This window comes from Thamnophis sirtalis, unplaced genomic scaffold (genome assembly GCF_051295495.1).
Source record: "Thamnophis sirtalis isolate CommonGarterSnake01/CBP01778 unplaced genomic scaffold, rThaSir2_p1.2 scaffold_4, whole genome shotgun sequence".
Taxonomy (NCBI): Eukaryota; Metazoa; Chordata; class Lepidosauria; order Squamata; family Natricidae; genus Thamnophis; species Thamnophis sirtalis.
The window spans coordinates 456627-478075 of record NW_028261384.1 but is presented as its reverse complement, the minus strand read 5'-3'; the positions used below and the strand labels follow the sequence as shown (position 1 = coordinate 478075).

Genomic DNA, 21449 nt, shown 5'->3' with positions numbered 1-21449 from the left:
GTTCCCCCCCCCCGGGGCCAGTCTAAGTGCCCCCCAGTTCTGTGCAGGTTCTCCTTTTCTATTAGAGACCTCCTGATGCCCAGGGTTGGAGAGCCCAGCCAGGTGAACCAAACAATTACAGCTGTCCTCGACTTACAATGATTCATTTAGCGACCATTCGAAGTTACAACAGCACTGAAAAAAAGGACAGGACCATTTATCCCACGGTCGTTGCAGCATCCCCACGGACACGTGGTCGAAATCCGGACGCTTGGCAACTGCTTCATACTTATGACCGTAGCAGTATCCCAGGGTCAAGCAGTCCCCTTTTTGCAAACAAAGTCAATAGGGAAGCCAGACTCACTTAATGACCGGGGGACTAACATATCAACGAGAGGGATCCAACAACAGTGGGCAGAAAACTTGTCGGACTCACATATATCCTGCTTAACAACGTCCACTTCATGTATGTCTCGCTTAACAGCAAAAATGTGGGGCTGAATTGTGGTCATAAAGCGAGGACTACCAATATAGGGCAGAGACTATCTAAGGGGCTGGATCTCCCCCGCCCTCTTTTCTCAGAGCCTCAGACGGGGCATCGGAAAGACCGCTTACCTGCAAGAGGTTGTAGCGGTGGGAGTCGCAAAAATCGCGCATGCCGATCTCGCAGCCCACGTACCAGCCGCTGAACGGGGCGGCGGGGAACTCCAGACCACCGATCTCCAGCAGCATGTTGGCCACAGCCGGGAGGGCGTACCAGCGGAGGCCCAGTTCCTCAAACCACGGTAGCCTGGAGAAGACGAGCAACAGTTGAAGACGACCAGGGCACGAAAGTGGGGGGTTGTTGGGAGGTTAGGGAATCCCCGGAAGAGTCCTTCGTCCAACCACAAAGAGACTCTGTGCCCGTAGACCAGGGGTGGATTCTGGCAGGCACTACTGCCGGTTCGCTCATGTGTGTGCTTGATGTGGAGAACTAAAAAACAAGATGGCGGCAGTGCCACCGCAGCCCCGGGAACCGGTTTGGGGGCAGGTCGACAAACCACTATAGGTACAAACCCACCACTGCCGTAGACTCTTCCAACCTGGTGCCCTCGGCCACGGCTCTGCCGTTGGCAGCATGCAGGCCATTAGCTGTGGCAAAGGGCGTGGGCGACCCCATCCCACAGATTTAGAGGGCATCAGACAAGGGGCCCAAGTGGCCCATCAGGCTGTGGAGTGGCTTTCATCAAAGGAACTTGACCCCTGTGCTCATGGGCTCGTCTGAGACTCCCCAGAGACCACTGTGCCCCCTCGATCTGGGGTCCTGATCAGGCCAGCTGGACTCACGTGGGGTGGATGATGGGCACCTCCAACACCAGCTCAGGGGGCAGGACGAAGAGTTCGGGGTCCTCGTCTGGAGCCTGCAGCAGCAGCGGGAGGACGTCGAAACGGCCATTAGGGGGATGCCAGCCGTACTGGATGCAGAGCTGGGGTAGGGGACAAAGAGAACAGCAATGGGGAGGTGGTCCCCAGGAGTCAGTCTGCTTCACCCTCCCCTCACTGGCTTTGCCACCAGCCCTGAGCCCCTCCCCCCTCCCCACATGCAGACCCTACAGGGAAACCGTATGGGCCAAGATGGCAATCTTGCAGCGGGCACCACGAAAGGGGGTAGGATGCCCCTGTGTTTGAACCTGGATGGAGGTGGATGGGGGGTCTAGGCTCCTTCCAGGGGGGCAGGGCAGGATTCAGCAGGAGCCCCCCCTCATTCAAGCTCAAGGCAGAAGGAGGACAGGATTTGGGGGCGCAGGGCTGAGCCTGTCTCACCATCGATTTTCAATACAGGTGAACTTACAACCACAAGTGAGTCGTTAAATGAGACAATTGTTCAGTGAATGTGGTGTCCCCCCCTTGGTTGACTTTTCTTCCTGGAGTTGTTACATAATGCTGCCATAGTTGCAAGTATGAAAAACGGTTTCAAGTCACATTGTTCCGTTTTGTTGTAACTTTGAACTTTCAACTTTAATAAGATTAAAGTTGAATAGCTACTAAATGTTGTAAGTGGAGGACTACCTCAACTTGTCACATTTAGTGTTTTTCACACTTGATGGCCATTGTAACATCTGTGTGGTCATGTGATCCAAATTCAGAGACTGAGAATTGACTCGTATTTATGACGGTTGCAATGTCTCGGGGGTCACATGATCCCGTTTTGGGACCTTCCGACAAGTGAAATCAGGGCAGAAGCTAGATTCACTTAACAGCCATGCGACTCCCTTAATGGCAGTGATTCACTGAAGAACCGTGGCAAGAAAGGTCGTGAAAAGGGACTGAACCACTGTTTCACTTAGCAACAGAAAAATTAGGCTTCCTTTTAGTCGTAGGTTGAGGACGACCTGCCCTGCTCACCTCGGTGAGCTCCACGTTGGCCGGATCTCCCAGAATGGAGCCGTTGGGCTGATTGTACCCGGCATAACGGATGAGCTGCTGGTTCCAGATGCGGAAGTCCCCACGTCCTGCCACCCGCGGGGGAAAGATGGTGATGGCCGACCTGGTGAGAAGGAAGTGAGGGAGAATGGTCAGCGTTTGCCAGAGGGCCCTTCTGCCGCGACCTTCAGTCTGTGCCCGCAGGGCTCACCGGAGGTTCCCGCGGTTAGTGGCGTAGTTGATGTGGGTGCAGAGGAAGGTGTACATCTCCTGGGCACTGGTGATGTCCCGAGCGTCAAAGACCTAGTGGGAAGGAGAGTCAAACGGGGAGCAGGGATGCCCATCTTTTTCCCCGCCGGTAGGCACCCGGTGGACCAAAGTTCCCCGTAGAGGAGGGGCTGCAAGTGGGGAACCCCGAGAGACGGATCCAGACAAAGACCTTCAGCCTGGTACCCCTTTGCCAGCTGGAATAGGGGAGCCTTTATCACGGACCCCCGTCTTCCCATGGGTGGGTGGGTTCTGCCCGTGGGAGCCCAGCAAGGCGAATGATTTCAATCCCGCCACTCCCGATGAACCTGCAGCTTGTTCCACTGGATGCGGCCCAGACAGCGTGCGGCATTGCGCCAGGCGTGCTTGGCACCGAAGACCAGCTCGGCCTCCAGCAGCTGGTAAGTGCCGGTGGTGGCGATCTGTTGCTCCACCTCCTGGAGACGTTGGTGGTGGGCCTGGGACTCGGCCCTGGGGAGAAAAGAAAGGACCAGAGGGGTTTCCGTACGGTGTTTCTCTGCATCCTCGGCTCGAGGCAACCGCCATAAGAGGTTGGAAGAGAATCCGGCTGGCTGCCTCTTTCCCGGTTTCCGAGCTAAAGATGCCAACGCCTTCTGTCACCCCTGCTAGGTGGGCAGGGGGAGTCCAAGGACACCCCCTCCATGCAGCTGGGTAGATGCCCAACCAGGCTGGGAAAGCAGCTGAAATGCTAGTGACCCCCCCGCCAGCCTCTACAGGGAGTCTTCAACTTATGACCACAATGATGCTTGTCGGCATCGAAGAAAACTTGGGCAGCCAGTCGCTGCGGGGGGGGCAGACACTGAGGATTCCTGCAAGGGGGGACTCGAATACAGTTCCCAACCCTTTCCGAGTTGGCGGTTCACAGCAGGGGAAAGGGGGGATGGATTTGTGTGAGGCGCAGGTGAGCACCGCTTCCTTGCACAAGTGAGACTGTGAGCCCTCATAACACGCACATGTGTGTCACCGTGAGCCCCTGCGATGTTCATGTGAGTGGAACCATGGGGCTGTGCAACGCTCATGCGTATGAGCCCCGGTTGCAAATAGGTAGTCCTCGCCATATGACCACAATCGAACCCAAAACTTTGGTTGCCGAGTGAGACATTTGTGAAGGGAGCTTCGTCCCCTCCCCCCCTTTACGACCTCATGCGCCAGATTTCTTAAGTGCATCGCTGCAGTTGTTAAGTTGTTAAGTGAATTTTGATCCCACGACTGCAGGGATGCTGTAGGTATTGCTCTAAGGCGTTAGAACGGTCGCTAAGTGAACTGTCATAAGTCAAGGACTAGCTTTTATCCGCGGTCACAGGGATCGCAAACTGCTAGGCCAAGCCAGGTAGTTTTTGTAAGCCAGGAATCATGGCTAACAGGTTGCTGCCCCCCCACCTGCCTGAAATCATAGAGCTGAACGGGACCTCAGAGGTCATCCAGTCCACCCCCTGCCCAAGGCAGGAGTTCTCATAGATAGTTCTCGATTTGCGACTGAGATTGTACGATTCGCCAAGGGCTCAGAGGTCCCTTCCCCTCCTAAAATCATAGGGTTGAAAGGGACCTCAGAGGTCATCCAGTCCAACCCGTCCATACAGGCAGTCCTCAACTTATGGCCCCAAATTTATGTCGCTAAGTGAGACATTGCTAAAGTGAGTGTTGCCCCATTTAAGGATTGCCAACATTGTTAATTCCCACGGTGCTTCAATCAGCCACCCTGTCGTTAAATGAATCTGGCTTCCCCCGTTGACTCCGCTAACGGGGATCCACGTGATGCCCAGAACGTCACAACTGCCACAAATCAGAAGTGTCCAAATGTCAATCCCGCAACCATGGGGGGAAGCAACGACGGTCATAAGTGTGAAAAACAATCCTGGGTCTCTTTTCCAGAGCACCGTGGTCTGGTCACTAAGCGAACCATCGTAGGTCGAGGACTCCCTGTATCAACATCTGTGTCTGATCTTGACAGAGCGGGAGGGGGGGCTGTGCCCGCCCTGAGAGAAATAGGGGAGGGGCCTGTCCTGAAGGGAGGGGCTTAGCGTAGGAAAACGGCCCTGCTGTGTGGGACGACGCCAGGCCCCCTTTGGGTAGATTTCCAAAACTGAGATTGGCAGGGAGAGTTTGGCCTCCCCTCCCCCGCCTCCTTGAAAGTTGGACAAGTCAGGGCGGGGACGATGGGCTTTGGTGTGTCCCATTCATTATTTATTTCTCTTTCCATGCCTGGCCAGATAAGATTTTCCAGGCTGGGATGTTTTTACAGGGGGCGGGGGAGACCCAAGCGGGACGTCCCAGGCTGGGAGGAGTGGGGAGGGGTCCGGAAGAGACGCTGGGCTGGGCCAGGCTGGGAGAGGAAGGAGCTCCGATAAGGCGTCCGGCACAAACGGGAGCAGCAGGCTTCCTGTGCCAGGCAGGGGCTCAGTGGGCAGGGGGTCCAGAATGACAGAAGACCCCCCACACACCCAAGGGGTCTCTCTGCCCGCTTGGTTCACAGGAATTGGGGAAGGGGGCTTGTCTGACAGCCGGGACCCTAATGGGGAACAGCCGGAGGCTCTGATTTTACAAACTTTTTCCCTTGCTTCCTTCTGGGTGCCCGCTTGGCACCCCGAAAGCCTGGCGGATCAGGGCGGGTTGCAGAGATCCTGGCACCCCTTGGGAAAGTGGAGTGCCAGGACCTAGGCTGGTGGGCATGGATGTGATGTTATATTACAACACATGGAAAGAGGACTGGGTACCCCCTGGGAAAGTGGGGTGCCAGGGTCCAGACTGCCAGCTTGCATGGAGAGAGAATGAGGTGCCCCTTTGGGAAAATGGGCTGCCTGGATCCAGACGCCCCATTGGCACCGGCCTTCCCTCCTGAGCGCCCCCCCCCCTATTTCTGTGGGCGAAGCTGCAACCTGAGAGGTGAGGATGGTGGAGGGTTCTGGGCAAAGACGAGGGGTGCCCATTTTCGGGGCTGCCCAGGACTTACCGCTTCATGGAGCTGTAGTAAAGGGTGATGAAATCCCGGGCCATGGGCAGCAGCTCTTCCTCCGAGCGGGCACCGTCTGGCACGGACACCATCTGTTTCGGGAGCATGGCAGAGCCCAGGCAGCGTCTGGCACTGCATGGCACCTCCTGGAAGGGGCAAAGGGGGCATCTCTGTGGTGGGCAAGAGGGCAGGGGAGGCCGGAAAGTCTCCCCCATTTCCCCCTGTCCACTGCCAATGTCCCTCCCCACCGTCGCGGGTGCCCTCACCTGCCTGGCTTGGGCGCTGAGCGTGTCGTACAGAATTGTGCCCGTCTGCCAGTTCTTGATCCGGGCGTAGCGGGGAGGGTCGGCGGGGCGCTCAGCTGGCAAGCTGTAGGGAGGGGGGAGGAGAGAGAGGGAGGGGAGGTAGGTACAGAGAGATTCCCCCCAAATGAGAGGGAGGAAGATGCCCCCCTGGGCAGAATAATGGATGGTGCCCTGCCCATGTCTTCTAAATGACTGGCATTGGGGCATGGTGCCAGCTTGTGATGTGATGGGGGTCCCAATGGTGCATTTGGACATCTAAGGCCCCCAAGAAGCCCCCAGCTGGCTGGCACCCTGCCCATCTCCCTGGCAAACCAATGGATGGTGCCCTACCCATGCCATCTCCAGGGCTGGCATCAGGGCATGTTGCTAGGCTGGGATGAGGTGATAGGGGGTCCCCCAAAGGGGCATTTGGGCAAAGGGGACCCCAAGGAATCCCGGGCTGGCTGTCAATCTGCCCACCATCCCAATGGGTGGAGGTCCCAGCGGGAAACATCCATACCGTCTCCAGGGCTGGCATCAGGGTATGGTGCCATGATGGGTGGAGGAGGTGGAGGGGCCCCCAAAGGTGCATTTGGACAATGGAGACCCCCCACAGAGACCCCAGCTGGCTGCCACTCTGCCAAGCCCCCTGGAAGCTCAGTGGATGGGGCATTGAGCAGTGCCCAGTTCATGCCATTTTGAAGACTGGCATTGTGCCAGGCTGGGATGAGGTGAGGGAGAGAGCTGGAGACCCAGAAGATGCCCCCCCCAAAGACTCATCCTGCCCAGCCCTCTGGCATCCCAATGGACGGAGGTCCCAGCATTGCCCTGCCTATGCCAAGGCTGGCATCGGGGCATGGGGCCAGGCTGGGAGAAGGCGAGGGAGGGGGCTGAAGTTTTAGCAGTCCCCCCCAAAGATGCCCTGGGCACAGAGAGCCCTACTCAAGGAGACCACCAATAGGCCACCATTTGCTCTTCCCAGGGGGGGCTTTGGGCACCTCCCAGGGATGGGCAGTCTCTCCGGTGGTCCTAAGCCCCCCCCCCCCGTGGAAACTTTGAACGCTCGCTAAAGGAACTGGTGTTCTAGGATTCTGCGAGGATCTTCCGCTGGAGCAGGGGGCTGGACTGGATGACCTCCAAGGCCCCTTCCAAAGGGAGGGGGTCTTCATCCTGGGTTTCAAAGTGAGGAAGGGGCTGCCACTCTGACAGGTGGCTGGGCCTGAGGGCCGAGGAGCAGGGGTCCTCCCTGCCCTGACCCCACCCTGTTCGGAGTGGGGAGGGGAGATCGTGGACCCTTCCCCACCGCAGCCGGCACTCCTGGGCAACTCCTTCCTCCTTTCAGCCCCCTCCCCACAATATGCTTGCCAGGAAGTCCTCCCTGGGGTCAGCACCAGAGGAAACAGGGTCCGCGGGGGGTGGGTGGCAGGAGGAGGAGGACGAAAAGTCCGGGGATCGAGACCTCCTTGCAGCGGAATTTCGGGGGGGGGGGGAGCGGAGGTGGGAGTCCCACCCGTGCCTGGGCTGTCCAATGCACCTTCTAAGTATGTGGGGTGAGTTAAGGAGAGGGTGGGGCATTCGCAAGCAGGTCCGAGCCTTGCTGGGGTTCAACCGTGGCTGATTTTAGCCTTTTGGGGGCTCTTAAGCCCCCTTTGAGGCCCCCCCCGTCGGGGGGGATTTCAAGCCCCCTGCCCTTCCTGTGGGTTGAAATACCCCCTTCGCCTCATGGGTTTCAATCCCGCTCTCCTCCCCAGTGTCAGGGTTCAAGCCGCTTCTCTGTCCCTCCCCTGGGTTTACCCCCCAGATTTAAAGCCCCCTCCCCTCGTTGGTTTGAAGCCCCCTCTTCCCTTTGCCCATAGATCTAATGCCCGCTCCCTCCCTCTCTGGGATCACAGCACCTTCTGCCCTTCCCCTTGTGGGTTTAAAGCCCCCTCTGACCCCCCACCCAAAGTAACTCCACGGGTGGGCTTTTCTGCAACCCTGACGCCCCCTCCCCAAAGGGAGATCCCCTGCAGAAGTGGGACGGGGGGCGGGAACGTCCCTCCATCCAGCAAAGCTCAAAGCCTCTTCAGGGGTCCCGATTCTGGGAAAAGCCCACCTTCCCCTCTCTTCCCCCCCCACCCCCCCTGACCTGCTCTTGCCGCCGGGGTCGCTCTCCTCCGAGGTGGAGGGCCGGTGCCGGGAGCAGAGGGTGCGCCCGCGGGCGCCGGGCTGCGCGGGACCCCCGGGCCAATTCCCCATGCTCCGCTCGCTCCGACTCTCCCGCGAATGGCAGGAAATCCTGCGCTTTTCCTACGGCCGGGAAAGGCGGGTGGGGAGGGGGCCCGGAGGAGGAGGAGGAGGAAGAGGAGGGTCCGATCATGCCCGACAGCCAGAGGGGTCCGGACACCCTCCAGGCATCTAGACGAGCCCCTCCCTCTTCCCCCTCCTCCAATCGTGTTGAGGGTCTCCAGAAGTGGAATGGGGAAGGGACCGGTGGGAAGGAGGAGGGGGAAGTTACGATCTTGCCAGCTGTTGAATGACACCCCAGTGGGGTCCGGAAACCCTCCGGGCATCTAGATGGGCCCTTTCCCCCCCTCTTTCCTTGTGCTGAGGGTCCACAGAAGGGGGGGCAGAAGGGGGCCCCATGGGGCAGGAGGAGGGTCCGATCCTGTTCGCTGCTGAATGATACCCCATGAGGGAGGGGGAAGCAGCAGGGTCTCTACTGCTTCCCCCTCCCTCAAGGGTACCGAGTGTCCCCAGAAGTGGGGTGGGGTGGGTCAGAGTGGCTGCCCCCCAAGGCATGGCAAGAGTGGCTTAGGGTTGCTGTTTTGGTGTGCCACCATGAGGGGAGGGGGCTATACCCCACAGGGGCAGCAGTGATCTCGGGAGTGGGAATGGGGGGGGGTCTTTGGCCTGCCCTCAAATCTCCCCCCCCACCCATCCCCATCAGTCCCGAACAAGGCTGGGGTTATTTTGGGAGGGTCCTGCGTTCTCCCCCCAACTGAGAGAGACATATTGATGCAGCAGATGGGCTAGATGACCTCCGAGATCCCTTCCAACTCTGTGACTATGATTCTGTAAGGGTCTTCTGCTTGGGCAGGGGGTTGGACTAGATGACCTCTGAGGTCCCTTCCAAGCCATTTATTGTGCGAGTGTCTCCTGCTTGGGCAGAGGGTTGGACTAGATGACCTCCTGGGTCCCTTCCACCTGTGCAATTCTATGATTCTGTCCGGGGATTCTGTGTGTTCGTTTGTGTCGTTGCGGTTTTGTGGCAAAGGAAGACGAAAGAAGCCGTTGCCGTTTGAGTTGGGAAAGATGGAGCCTGTCCCGCCCCCCCCCCAGCACCCCAATCCTTGGAAGGGGAGGGAATCCAGCCATTGGAGACCCCCCACCCATCTCCCCATGGAGGACCCTCCCCAGATCCTCAGCCTGGCCACGGGGCCTGCCCAACGCAACCAGAGGAGCTGTGTCGTTGTTCCAGGGTGTCGGAGACGGGAAGCCGCACCTCGCATTTCCTTCCTCCGTCTTGGTTGCGTCCTGGCTGGGCCACGTGTGCAGCTCCACAACGACAAGGCTACACACACACACCGAAAGAGACGCCCAGAGAGCTTTCCTTTGGATTTGGATTGGGTCACCACGGGGAGATTGCGACCGTCATAAGTCTGAAAAATGGACGTCAGACACAGGGGTCTCCTGCTTGAGCAGGGGATCAGCCTAGATGACCTCCGAGGTTCCTTTGAATACTGTGATTCTGTAAAGGTCTCCTGCTTGAGCAGTGGGTCAGCGTAGATGACCTCCAAGGTTCCTTCAAACTGTGTGATTTTGTAAAGTTCTCCTGTTTGAACAAGGGGTAAGAATAGATGACCTCCAAAGTCCCCTTGAACACTGTAATTCCGTAAAGGTCTCCTGCTTGAGCAGGGGGTCAGCCTAGATGACCTCTGAGGTCCCTTCAAACTATGTGATTCTGTAAAGGTCTCCTGCTTGAGCAGAGGGTCAGCCTAGATGACCTCCAAGGTCCCTTCAAACTATGTGATTCTGTAAAGGTCTCCTGCTTGAGCAGGGGGTCAGCCTAGATGACCTCCGAGGTCCCTTCGAACTGTGTGATTCTGTAAAGGTCTCCTGCTTGAGCAGGGGGTAAGAGTAGATGACCTCCAAAGTCCCCTTGAACACTGTAATTCCGTAACGTTCTCCTGCTTGAGCAGGGGGTCAGCCTAGATGACCTCCGAGGTCCCTTCGAACTGTGTGATTCTGTAAAGGTCTCCTGCTTGAGCAGGGGGTAAGAGTAGATGACCTCCAAAGTCCCCTTGAACACTGTAATTCCGTAACGTTCTCCTGCTTGAGCAGGGGGTCAGCCTAGATGACCTCCGAGGTCCCTTCGAACTGTGTGATTCTGTAAAGGTCTCCTGCTTGAGCAGGGGGTAAGAGTAGATGACCTCCAAAGTCCCCTTGAACACTGTAATTCCGTAACGTTCTCCTGCTTGAGCAGGGGGTAAGAATAGATGACCTCTGAGGTCCCCTTGAAAACTGTAATTCCGTAAAGGTCTCCTGCTTGAGCAGGGGGTCAGCCTAGATGACCTCTGAGGTCCCTTCGAACTCTGTGACTCTGCTAGGCTCTGAAATCCCGGCCTGCTCACCCCCTGTGAATCCCATCCCATCACATCATACGAAGCTCTCCCGCTCTCCATCCGTGTGCGTGTGTCATGGGACGGGAAGCCAGCCAGCCCATTCGTCACCTCGGGACGGGGGGGTCGTTAGGGGAGGGATGCCCCCCCCCAAGTGATTCACCCTCCCTGTCCCTCCCCATCCCCGAATTGCCGGACCCCGGGGGTGTCCTTGAAGGAGAAGCAGGTGGGACCCTCCCTTCTTTTCCGGAAGGCCACCGTGGGTCTCTCCTTCCCCAGGAACTGACCAACAGGAAGGGCGTTTCTCACACTCACCACTTGCCACTAATTCACACACACACACACAAACTTGGAGTGAGAATTGTTGAGGGCTTCCCTCCAAGTGGGAGGGGGACCCAGAACTATGAAAGACGGCATGGGATTTGGGGTGGGGGTGGGGTCCTTTGCCGGGAAACATGAGCCGCGTTGCTCTGAGGATGCCTGGGGGTGGGCTAGAAGACCTTGAGGTTTTCCGGGGGGGGGGCTCAGAAACGGTCTCTATCGTGGGAGTCCTCAACTTACGACCCTAAATTTCCAAGCAGGGGCATCCTTAAGTGGATTTCTCCCTAGTTTTACGCCCATCCTTGCCCCGGTTGTTAAGCGAATCGGTAGCATTGGGAAGGCTGCCGCACCGTCTTTAAGCAAATCAAGCTTCCCCCATCCCCGTTAGACGTCGTGGGGGAAGGTCGGTGAAGGGGATCACAGGACTCTCTCTCTCACACAAACACACACAAACACACAAAGGGCACAAACACCGTTGTATATACGGGTGAATAAGAGTGAAAGACGGTCGTAGGTCACTTTTGAAAGGCCCCTGTCACTTGGAAGGATCAGTCAATGAACTGTTGGAAGTGGAAGAGTGGTGATTCTTCATAATATTTGAACTCTGGGTTGTTATAATCTTATTTTTCCCTATTTTTAAATTTGTTTTGCAATCTCTGAGCCACCCCGAGGCACATTGTAAGGGTGGGGGGCGAAACTTATAAAATAAAATAAAAATAAAAAATATTTAACATGAGATGATGATACAATATAATATAGTAATGTGATGAAATATATATAATGTAATTAAATATAATATAATATAATAATAATATAATATAATATAATATGATATGATATGATATGATATGATATGATATGATATGATATGATATTATATTATATTATATTATATTATATTATATTATATTATATTATATTATATTATATTATATTATATTATATTATATTATATTATATTATATTATATTATATTATATTATATTATATTATAATACAATATAATAATACAATACAATACAATACAATATAATATAAGTCATTAAAAAATAAAAGAAAAAATAAGCAGGAGACCTTTAGAGGACTATAGAGTGGGAAGGGACTTTTGAGGTCATCTAGTCCAACCCCCTGCTCCAAGGGGAGGAAAAGAGAGAGAGGATGGGGAAACTGGAGGGACGTCCGACCCCCCCCTCCCACACGCAGAGTTTCTTGGCGTCACCCCGAGGGGGGGGGGAGAAGGAAGGTCTCTTTCCATCCGCCCATCCGCCCCTCCCTCCCTGCCTGGAAACCTCGCTGACCACAGCCTTCCAGCCAATCATGTGGCTGGCCCAGGAATCTCCCCGTGGGGGGGGGGGTGTCTCTGGCCCTCCTTGGGTTGGGGGCTCACAGCTTGGGAGGCAAAAGCGGAACCCCAAAACCTGCCAGGGGAAAGGCAGCCTTCCAATCCAGCCTCGCTCACAGCTTTGCCTTCCTCGCAGCCGGAGGACCATCACGCCCGACGGGGTAGCTAGTCCAGGGCTTGGGGGGCTGCCCGAAAGAAGAGGGGGGTCCGCGTCTTTTCCAAAGCACCGGAAAGCCGGACCGGAAGCGAGGGATGGAAACCCACGGAGGAGAGAAGCAAACTGGAACGAAGGGGAAACGTCCTAACAATAGCAATAGCAATAGCAGTGGACTTATATACCGCTTCATAGGCCTTTCAGGCCTCTCTAAGCGGTTTACAGAGAGTCAGCATATTGCCCCCAACAATCTGGGTCCTCATTTTACCCACCTCGGAAGGATGGAAGGCTGAGTCAACCCTGAGCCGGTGAGATTTGAACCGCTGACCTGCTGATCTAGCAGTAGCCTGCAGTGCTGCATTTTAACCACTGCGCCACCTTGGCTCTTAACGGAGGACAATGAACCAGTGGGACGGCTTGCCACTGGAAGGGGTGGGTGCTTCATCCCTGGAGGTTTTTAAGAAGAGACCGGGCAGGCGCTTGTCTGAAATGGTAGAGGAGCTCCTGCTTGAGCAGGGGGTTGGACTAGATGACCTCCGAAGTCTCTTCCAGCTTTGTTATTCTGTAATTCTGTAAGGCTCTCCTACTCAACCAAGGGGTTGGACTAGATGACTGCACAAGTCCCTTGCAGGCCCAGCCTGATTAATAGATATATAGATGAGAGAGGGCGGGAGGGAGGGAGGGGGGAACGGACAGAGAAATAGAGAAATAGAGGAAAAAAGGAATAACTAGATAAAGATAGATAGATAGATAGATAGATAGATAGATAGATAGATAGATAGATAGATAGATAGATAGATAGATAGATAGATAGATAGATAGATAGATAGATAGGTGTGGGGGGAGGCGGACGGACGGACGGACAGACAGACGGGTGGATGAATGGACCGATGGATGAGAGATAGATAAATAAGATAGATGTGAGAGAAGGGAGGGGGGGGCAACCTCTCCTGCTCTCCGATGCCACACAGACCCTGGCCGGCCCCTTCCGGAGACCCTCGCCCCATCTTGCCAGCACGTCGGGCAGAGGCGGCACCCCGTGCACAGGTGGTTTTCTGGAGGAGTCACGCCCGATTTGGGTCGGAGCCAGCCGGGTTTCCTCGCTCGGCTGTTGCCGGCCTGGCGCGTCCCGCGGCTGCCCTGCGCTCGTTCCAGATATTTGATATTCAGCCGGGGTGGAAAATCTGCTATAAATACTCCCATAAATAAAACATCCGCTGGGCCGGCTCGGACCGCGGGGGCGGCTGGCACCAACCCCAGCGCCCAGGCTTCCTTTGGGGAGTGCCGACACGCCCAGGCCCTCCCCAAGCCTGCAGGCGGCATCTCTCCCCAGAGACCCCGGCGGGTGCCCGGCCAGTGAGCCGGACATCCCAGGGCGGTTACCCGGGCCAAGCGCAGGGCCACGTCCGTTTCTTCCCGTCGGTGGGACGTGGAAGCGGGGAGGAATCGGGGCCCAAACCGGCCCCGGAGCAAGGATGCCGGGGCCGCATCCGGATTCGGTCTCCCCTGTTGGCCAAAAGAGAGGTTGAAACTTTGGAGAAAGTGCAGAGAAGAGCGACTTAAACGGTTAGGAGGAGAAAAGATACGACGGACGGTCGCAGCATTTGGGTTTGGCCAGTCTAGAAAAAAGAAGGCGAAGCGGGGGGGGGACGGACAGGAGAGGCCAGTCTAGAAAAAAGAAGGCGAAGCGGGGGGGGGACGGACAGGAGAGCAGGGTTATTATGGGGGGCTGCCCCGAAGATCTTCCAAAGCACCGGGAGGCAGGATGAGAAACCATGGATGGAAACGAATGGAGAAGAGAAGCGACCGGGAAAGGATTGAGCAGAGGAACTGCTTGCCACTGGACGCCGTGGCTGCTCCATCCCTGGAGGTTTTGAAGAAGAGACCGGACAGCCACTTGTCTGGAATGGTACAGGGTCTTCTGCTTGGGCAGAGTTTGGTCTAGATGACCTCCGAGGCTCCTTCCAACTCAGATTCTGTCATTCTTTCATCCATCCATCCATCCCTTTCTTTGTCCCTCCCTCCCTCCCTCCCTCCAGCTCTCCATCCATCCATCCATTTATCCATCCCTCTCTTTGCCCTCCCCCCTCCATTTCTTCTATCCCACCTTCCCTCCCTCCATCCACCCCTCCCCATCTATCACTCTCACCATCCATCCATCCATTTATCCATCCACCTCTCTCTTTATCCCTCCCTCCATTTCTTCCATCCCTCCATCCATCCATCCCTCTTCATCTATCCATCCTATCCATCTATCCAACCCTCCCTCCCTTCATCCATCCATCCATCCATCCTCTGCATCCCACCCTCCCTCCTCCCCTCCCTCTATCCCTTCCTTCATCCTTCCATCCCTCCCTATCCCCATCCCTCCCTCCATTTCTTCCATCCCTCCCTCCCACCCCCTATTGTCTTTTTCTTGGACTTTATAGAAGAGCAAGGACTACAAGGACTCTTTTCCGCCACCTCCTGGGCAAACGAAGAACTACAAGAAACAAGCCAGTTTCTAACCAGAAGCCAACATGGGTTTGTCCAAAGCAGAAACAGGCCAGACAATTGTTGTCTACTTTCACAAAGCGACAAAAATGGTGGATCAGTGAAATGCTGCGACCCTGAACAGAGTCCTCGACTTACGACGATTCATTTAGTAACCCTTTGTAATGACAACAGCATTGAAACAAATGGGAGTTTTCCACACTTAGGACGGTTACAGCCTCTCCCTTATCAGAATTCAGCCGCTTGGCAACTGACTCACATTTATGACGGTTCCAGGGTCTCGGGGGTCAAGCGATTCCCTTTTGCGACCTTTGGACAGGCAAGGTCCACGGGGAAGCCAGATTCACTTAACGACCACGTCACTAACTTCAGAACCGGGTTACAAAGAACTGCAGTGATTCACTTAACCACCACGGCAAGAAAGGTCGCAAAAGAGGGCAGAACTCGCTTAACAACGTTTTTTGCTTAGCAACAAAGGTTATGGGCTCAGTTGCGGACAATTATTCTGAAGAAAAGAATACAGAATCATAGAAGAAGAGGGCACCTTGGAGGTCCTCTAGTCCAGCCCCCTGCTCCAGCCGAAGACCCTTACAGAATCACAGAGTTGGAAGAGATCTTGGAGGTCATCTAGTCAACCCCCCTGCTTGAGCAGACGATCTGTGAGCTTGCTTCCAACTCTCTCCATCTATGATTCTGGAAGGTTTGAGCAGGGGCTGGACTGGATGACCTCCAAGGGGCCTTCCCAGTCTATTATTCCGTGATCTCTGTTTCTGGGGGTCCTTGGGGGGAAACACACCGGGCCAGACACTCCCCCCCCCCCTCTGCCTACTTTCCGGGATGACGCTGTGTGGTCTCCGCCCCGGCGCGTGGTGTGTGTGTGTGTGTGTGTGTGTGTGTGTGTGTGTGGAGGTTGCCTTTCCCCGCTGATGAGGGGAGGGAGGGGCCGCTCCCAATCCCCCCCCCCCGGCCCTTCCAAGAGAGAAAACCGGGAGAGGACGGCGCGTCCAGCACCTTGGAGAGCGCCACGGGGTCGAGCGCGCAGGCGCAGCCGCGTTTCCAGCGAAAGGGAGCGAGATTGGCCGGGAGTCTCCCGGCTTCCTTGGCCCGATGGCTGGACGGCCGCCAGGCTTCCCTCCGGGCGGAGCCTTAGGGGAGGGGGAGGCGGGAGTGGCAGTTGTGAGTATGCACAACATGGCGGTCTCCCCCTTCTCCCCCCCCTCTCTTTCTGCTTCTCCCTCCCTCCCTTTCTCTCTTTGCGACGGGTTTTAAGCCAGTCCGCAATAAAGGAGATTATTCGGAGCTCAAGGTGGAAATGACCTTTGATTTTTTGGGTGTGTGTGTGTGTTTTGCTTGCAGGTGTTTCATTACTCAACCCAGAGAACGTCATCAGTAGTAGAAGGGAGGGGCTGTCCTCCTCCCCTCCCCTCTCCCTTCCAACCCCCCTCCCTTCTAGCGCCGGTGATGTTCCCTAGTTGGGCCATGAAACGTCTGAAAGCAACTGTTGGAAGAAATGTCCTTCTGGGTTCAGCTCCAAGTGGGGGGAAAGAGGCTGCTTGGGAAGATGGCTTAACGGGGGACAGGGTCACGTGAACAGAAAAGGGGGATCAGATGCTTCCAGATGTTGGGTGGAGAAGAAGAAAAGAGAGCGAGATGATGAAAATCCCGGGTTTTATGCCCTCTCTGGCCTTTGGTCTTCAGCTGGTATTCTGATTGGTTGTCAAGACTCCCGGGGGGGCCATGCAGGGGCAACTCTCTAGGCTGCGTTTTGAGTCCAAGTTTGGTTGCCTCGCTGGCTGACGTCGTTTCCCCAGGTGCCTTGGGGTGAGTTTCTGTGGAAGGCTAATACTACCTTTGTTGTGTAGAGTAGACTAGCTCAGGCTGTTTAATGTCCCCATTGACAAAGGTGGGGGCTATTAAGAGGGAGTCTGTTTCCTGCCTAAAAACATGTCTCTCCATTTCTGATCCAGGGAAATATCATATTCTGCCTTTTTTAATATTTCCCAGAATATTCCATTTTTCTAAGAGAGGGGTGGGTGGTCACTTCCTACACAACCTGCCTCCAGAAAGCACCAGGGAACTGTCAGTCTGTATCTCCCTCCCTCCCTCCCTCTCCCTCTTTCTCCCCCACACCCCCCCTCCCTCCTTATTTCCCAAGGCTTCAACCTAGCAGTTCAGGCAGTGGGGATTCCCTCACCAGAGGTTGTGGGTGCGTCTCTCAAATGGCATAGCATACAATTGACCAGCCTGAGCAGGGGGTTGAACTAGATGATCTCCAAGGTCCCTTCCAACTTTGTGATTCTGTGATTCTGCAAGGGTTTGTTTGCTGCTCGGGGAGGGGCTAGGACTAGAAGACCTCCAAGGCCCCTTCCAATTGTGTCACTCTATGATGTGCTCGGACAGGGGCTTGGACTGGATGACCTCCGAGGCCCCTTCCAACGCCCTGAGTCTCTTATTTTACACGCTTGGGGTGAGGCCGTTTCCAGCTGTCTCGGCCTTCTTCCGCAGGCGGCCCACGCTGCTGACTCAGAGATCCCAACGGTAAGCCGATATTTCACTGAGGCTCTTTTTAACGACGCCGTATAACCGCCGAGCGAAACGTCCTGGCGAGAATCGTTCTGGGTTTTGATTTCCAACCCTGGAATCGTCTGTAGCTTGATAAGCAATTTCTCCATCCTCCACCGAAGCGATGAAGAACTGCGGGGGGGGGTCTCTCTAGTGGGGGGGGCATTGCCAATGAGGGGGGGGGGACGGAACCCGCCTGAATGTGTTAATTTTGATCTTTAAATGAATGAGCACAAGAAGCCGAAAGGGCCCGAAAATTTCCACGGCTGGAAAAGAGGCACCCGACAGCATCTCCCAAGTCCTGGGTTCTCGGAGGCTGAAGAAGAACGAGAAAGGGAGCCTGGCTGGCAAGTCTTCGCCTCGATTGATGGAAGGATAGTTCTCGCTGAACGACTGTCATGGGGGCCGGCCCCTGCAGGGCTCAGCCAAGCAGTCATTAAGCGAAACCTCAGGGTCATTAAGCAGGGTCTACCTGTACTTGTAGCTGCCATTTTTCAAGTTCCTCCTTCTTCTCTCTCACCTTCTCCTCCTCCCCCTTTTCCTTCCTTCCTTCCATCCTTCCTTTTCTTTTCCTCCTTCCTTCCTTGATTCTTCTTTCTTTCATTCATTCTTCTCTTTCTCCCTTCTGTCTTTCTTTCTCCCTCTTTATTTTTTTTCTTTCCTCCTTTCCTCTTTCCTCCCTCCCTCCCTCTCTCCTTCCTTCCTTGTTTCTTCTTTCCTCCCTCACTCTTTCCTTCCTTCTTTCTTTTTCTTTCTTCCTTTCTTTCCTCCCTCCCTCCCTCTCTTCTCTTTCTTTCTTTTTCTTTCTCTTTCTTTCCTTCTCTTTCTTTCTTTCTTTCTTTCTTTCTTTCCTTCCTTCCTTCCTTCCTTTCCTTTTTCCTCCCATGCCTGTCATTCTGTTCATGCCTCTCCTCCCTTTCCTGGCGCGTCCTTCTCTCCTCCTCGTCTATTTTAGGGCTGATAATGTCCTAAAATTCCTCTTCTGCTGCTGCTCCCTTTTGTTCAGCTTCTCCTTTCAACCCTGCTTGACGGACGGTCTAAAATTATCCCCCTGTGGACACCTTACACAAAGGCTCCCCAAAGGCCTCCCTCCCTCTTAGGGGAGGGGGATGACGCGGGGGGGGGGGGAGATCAGGAGAGGGCAACCAGCAGCAAAGTGGGGCAGGGGAGTCGTGTTCAGCAACTGGGGGGGAGGGGAGTCTTAAAAAGTCCATGCAGGTGGAGGGTATGGAAAGGAATTTTTTTTTGGGGGGGAGAAAGCTATCTGGGGTCAAAGGGTCAAAGCAGGCTGGGGAGAAAAGGGTGAGGGGCTCCGAGCGCAAAAGACCCTCCAGTCTGCACTCAAATCGCCAATGTAGAGTCCAGGAAAAGGACAGAGGGTCTCCCCCTCCCACCCGCAATGGGTCAAGGCGGATGACTACTTCTCTGTCCTTAAATGGGTCTGGGGGGGACAGAGATGGGGATGGGCAGGCCTCGGAAGAATGGGACTCTGGCTTAGGTGGGACACGAGGGGGGGGAATCTCTCAAGGCAGACCCTTGGAGGGTTTTCTGGCCTGGTTCATAACAGATGGAGAACAACAGCATACAATAACAGCATCACAAAGCTGGAAGGGACCTCTGAGATCATCTAGTCCAGCCCCCTGCTCAAGCAGGAGATCCTTAACAAAATTACAGAATCACGGAAGGAATCTTGGAGGTCATCTAGTCCAGCCCCCTGCTTGAGCATGAACCCCTAGATCATTCCAGATAGTTGGCTGTCCAGTTGTTTCTTTAAAAGCTCCAGTGATGAAGCACCTATCCTCCGCGAGCTGCGCTGGCTACCTGTCGATCTCCGGGTACGCTTCAAGGTGCTACTTGCCACCCATAAAGCCCTTCATGGTAGTGGATCTGGATACTTGAGAGACCGCCTCCTGCCAATTACCTCCACACGACCTATTAGATCTCACCGGTTAGGCCTCCTCCGAGTCCCATCTGCCGGTCAATGCCGACTGGCAACTACGCGGAGGAGAGCCTTCTCGGTGGCAGCTCCGACCCTTTGGAACGATCTCCCCGTGGAGATTCGTACCCTCACCACCCTCCAGACCTTCCGCACAGCCCTCAGCATCTGGCTATCCCGTCAGGCCTGGGGCTAAGACTGTAACCCGCCCGAATGGTATGAATGTTGTGTTCTTAATTTTGTATTTGTCTTATATGTTAAAAGTTTGTCTCCCCCCCCCCTTTTAAGTTGTAAGCCGCCCTGAGTCCCCCCAGGGAAAAGGGCGGCATATAAATAAACTTTAAATCTAAATCTAAAATCTAAAACCTACAGCTTCTGGAGATATCCCCCTGGTTCATCAATCAATCAATCAATCAGAATAGAGCTGGAAGGGATCTTTGAGGTCTTCTAGTCCAACCCTCTGCTCAACAAGGCAAATTGTTCCATTAGTTAATTCTGTCTGTCTGTCTAGCTAGCTAGCTATTCATTCTCTCTCTCTCTCTCTCTCTCTCTCTCTCTCTCTCTCTCTCCCTCCCTCCCTCCCTCCCTCCCTCCCCCCTCTCTCATCTATCAGAATAGAACTGGGATCTTGGAGGTCTTCTAGTCCAACCCCCTGCTCAGCCTGGAGACCCTATGTCATTTCAGACAGGTGACTGTCCAGTCTCTTCTTCAAAACCTCCAGCAACGAAGCACCAAGGACTTCTGGTGACAAGCAGTTCCGCTGGCTAATTGTCCTCCCTGTCAGGAAGTTTCTCCTTCATTTGCTTCTCTACTCAATTAGTTTCCATCCATTGCTTCTCACCCTGCCTTCCGGATGTGCTTTTGAAAACAAGTGGAGCCCCCTCTTCTTTGGGGCAGCCCCTCAAGTACTGGAAGTCCTCTTTCAGGTCTGTCCATCTCCCCCCCCCCCGGTCCTTCTCTCCTCTCCCCTGACCCATCCCCAATTCCCAGACAAGAAATGAAGAAGGGAACCGTTTGAAACAACAAAATAAAATCAGTTGTTTAACGAAAAAGCACTTTGGGGGCAACTGTGATGTGGATGATGGAACCTCTCCACAGACGCTGGAGGGAGTGTGTGTGTGTGCGTGCTTGTGTGTGTGTGCGTGTGAGATTTGGCTCAGCCCCACCCACTTTTCTTCTTCCATAGATCTGCGCCGTCCCCCCCTGGGTTGAAGGCTGTTTACTCTCCTTGGGCCTTGGGGAAAAAACGCTGATGCTCCCGGGGAACATGAGGCCCTTCGCTCCCTGGGTTAATTGGCAGGAGGTGTGGGAGGTGTGACCGTCCCTTCTCCCACTCGTGAGATTCCCCCAGGAATTGTGTGGGCCCCGAAGTGGCAAGCAGGGGACCTCGGCTCTCCTGCCGGTGTTCGGGGAGCTTGGAAAGCCCACAATTACAGAATCACCGAGGTGAAAGGGACCTCGGAGGTCATCTAGCCCAACCCTCAGCTCAAGCAGGAGACCCTGACAGAATCATAGTGTCGGCCTCTGTTTTGCTTGCGATGCTTGCTTGCTATCGGCTGCCATAGGAACATTGGGGGGGGTTGCATAGTATTGGGGGAGGGAATTATATTGGAGGAGTCTTGTTCTCAGCATCTTCTGCGCATGCTGGAGGCCGATGTGTGGACTTGGTCAAGGCCGACCGTCTCGCATACCAACCTGATGAGGCTGTTTGGAGATGCACCCCACGTGACCCACCTGAGGGAGCTGCAGATTGGACTGTGGGTTGGGGGAGGGGGGAGGGTGCTGGGTAAACGTTTGATATGTAGATGTTCCCGCCTTTCTGGCTCAGATCTTGCTTTCCTTTTGCTGCTTTCACTTCATATCCAATAAAAGTACTTTATTCACATGGAGTTGAGGTTTTCCTTTCTTGGATATTGTAGGAGGCATGCTTGACACATAGAATGACAGAGTTGGAAGGGTCTTTTGAGGCCATCCAGTCTAACCCCCTGCTCTATACCAATTCGCAAAAGGGAAAGTAAAGAAGATTGCTGATTGCTGACAAAGTATCATGATCGTCGCATAGGTATACAAAGGAAGGCCATCCCATAATACCCCTGTCAGCGCTCCAAGTATCATGCAGAATTAAATCAGAGTCCA

The 21449-nt window shown here is 54.9% G+C and overlaps 1 protein-coding gene across 2 annotated transcripts in view; it reads right to left on the bottom strand.

Moving 5' to 3' along the window:
- Positions 1–8142, bottom strand: part of NOS3 (nitric oxide synthase 3) — a 28389-nt gene extending 20247 nt beyond the window's left edge. For both annotated transcript variants that reach the window (XM_087712316.1, XM_087712315.1), the window contains exons 1-8: positions 8033–8142; positions 5887–5989; positions 5621–5766; positions 2958–3120; positions 2594–2685; positions 2365–2506; positions 1306–1445; positions 595–769 (exon numbers count right to left, since the gene is read on the bottom strand). In XM_087712316.1, coding sequence (XP_087568442.1) covers positions 595–769; positions 1306–1445; positions 2365–2506; positions 2594–2685; positions 2958–3120; positions 5621–5766; positions 5887–5989; positions 8033–8142 — 1071 coding nt within the window. The remainder of the gene's footprint in view (positions 1–594; positions 770–1305; positions 1446–2364; positions 2507–2593; positions 2686–2957; positions 3121–5620; positions 5767–5886; positions 5990–8032) is intronic.
- Between the last annotated feature and the right edge of the window lie 13307 nt (positions 8143–21449).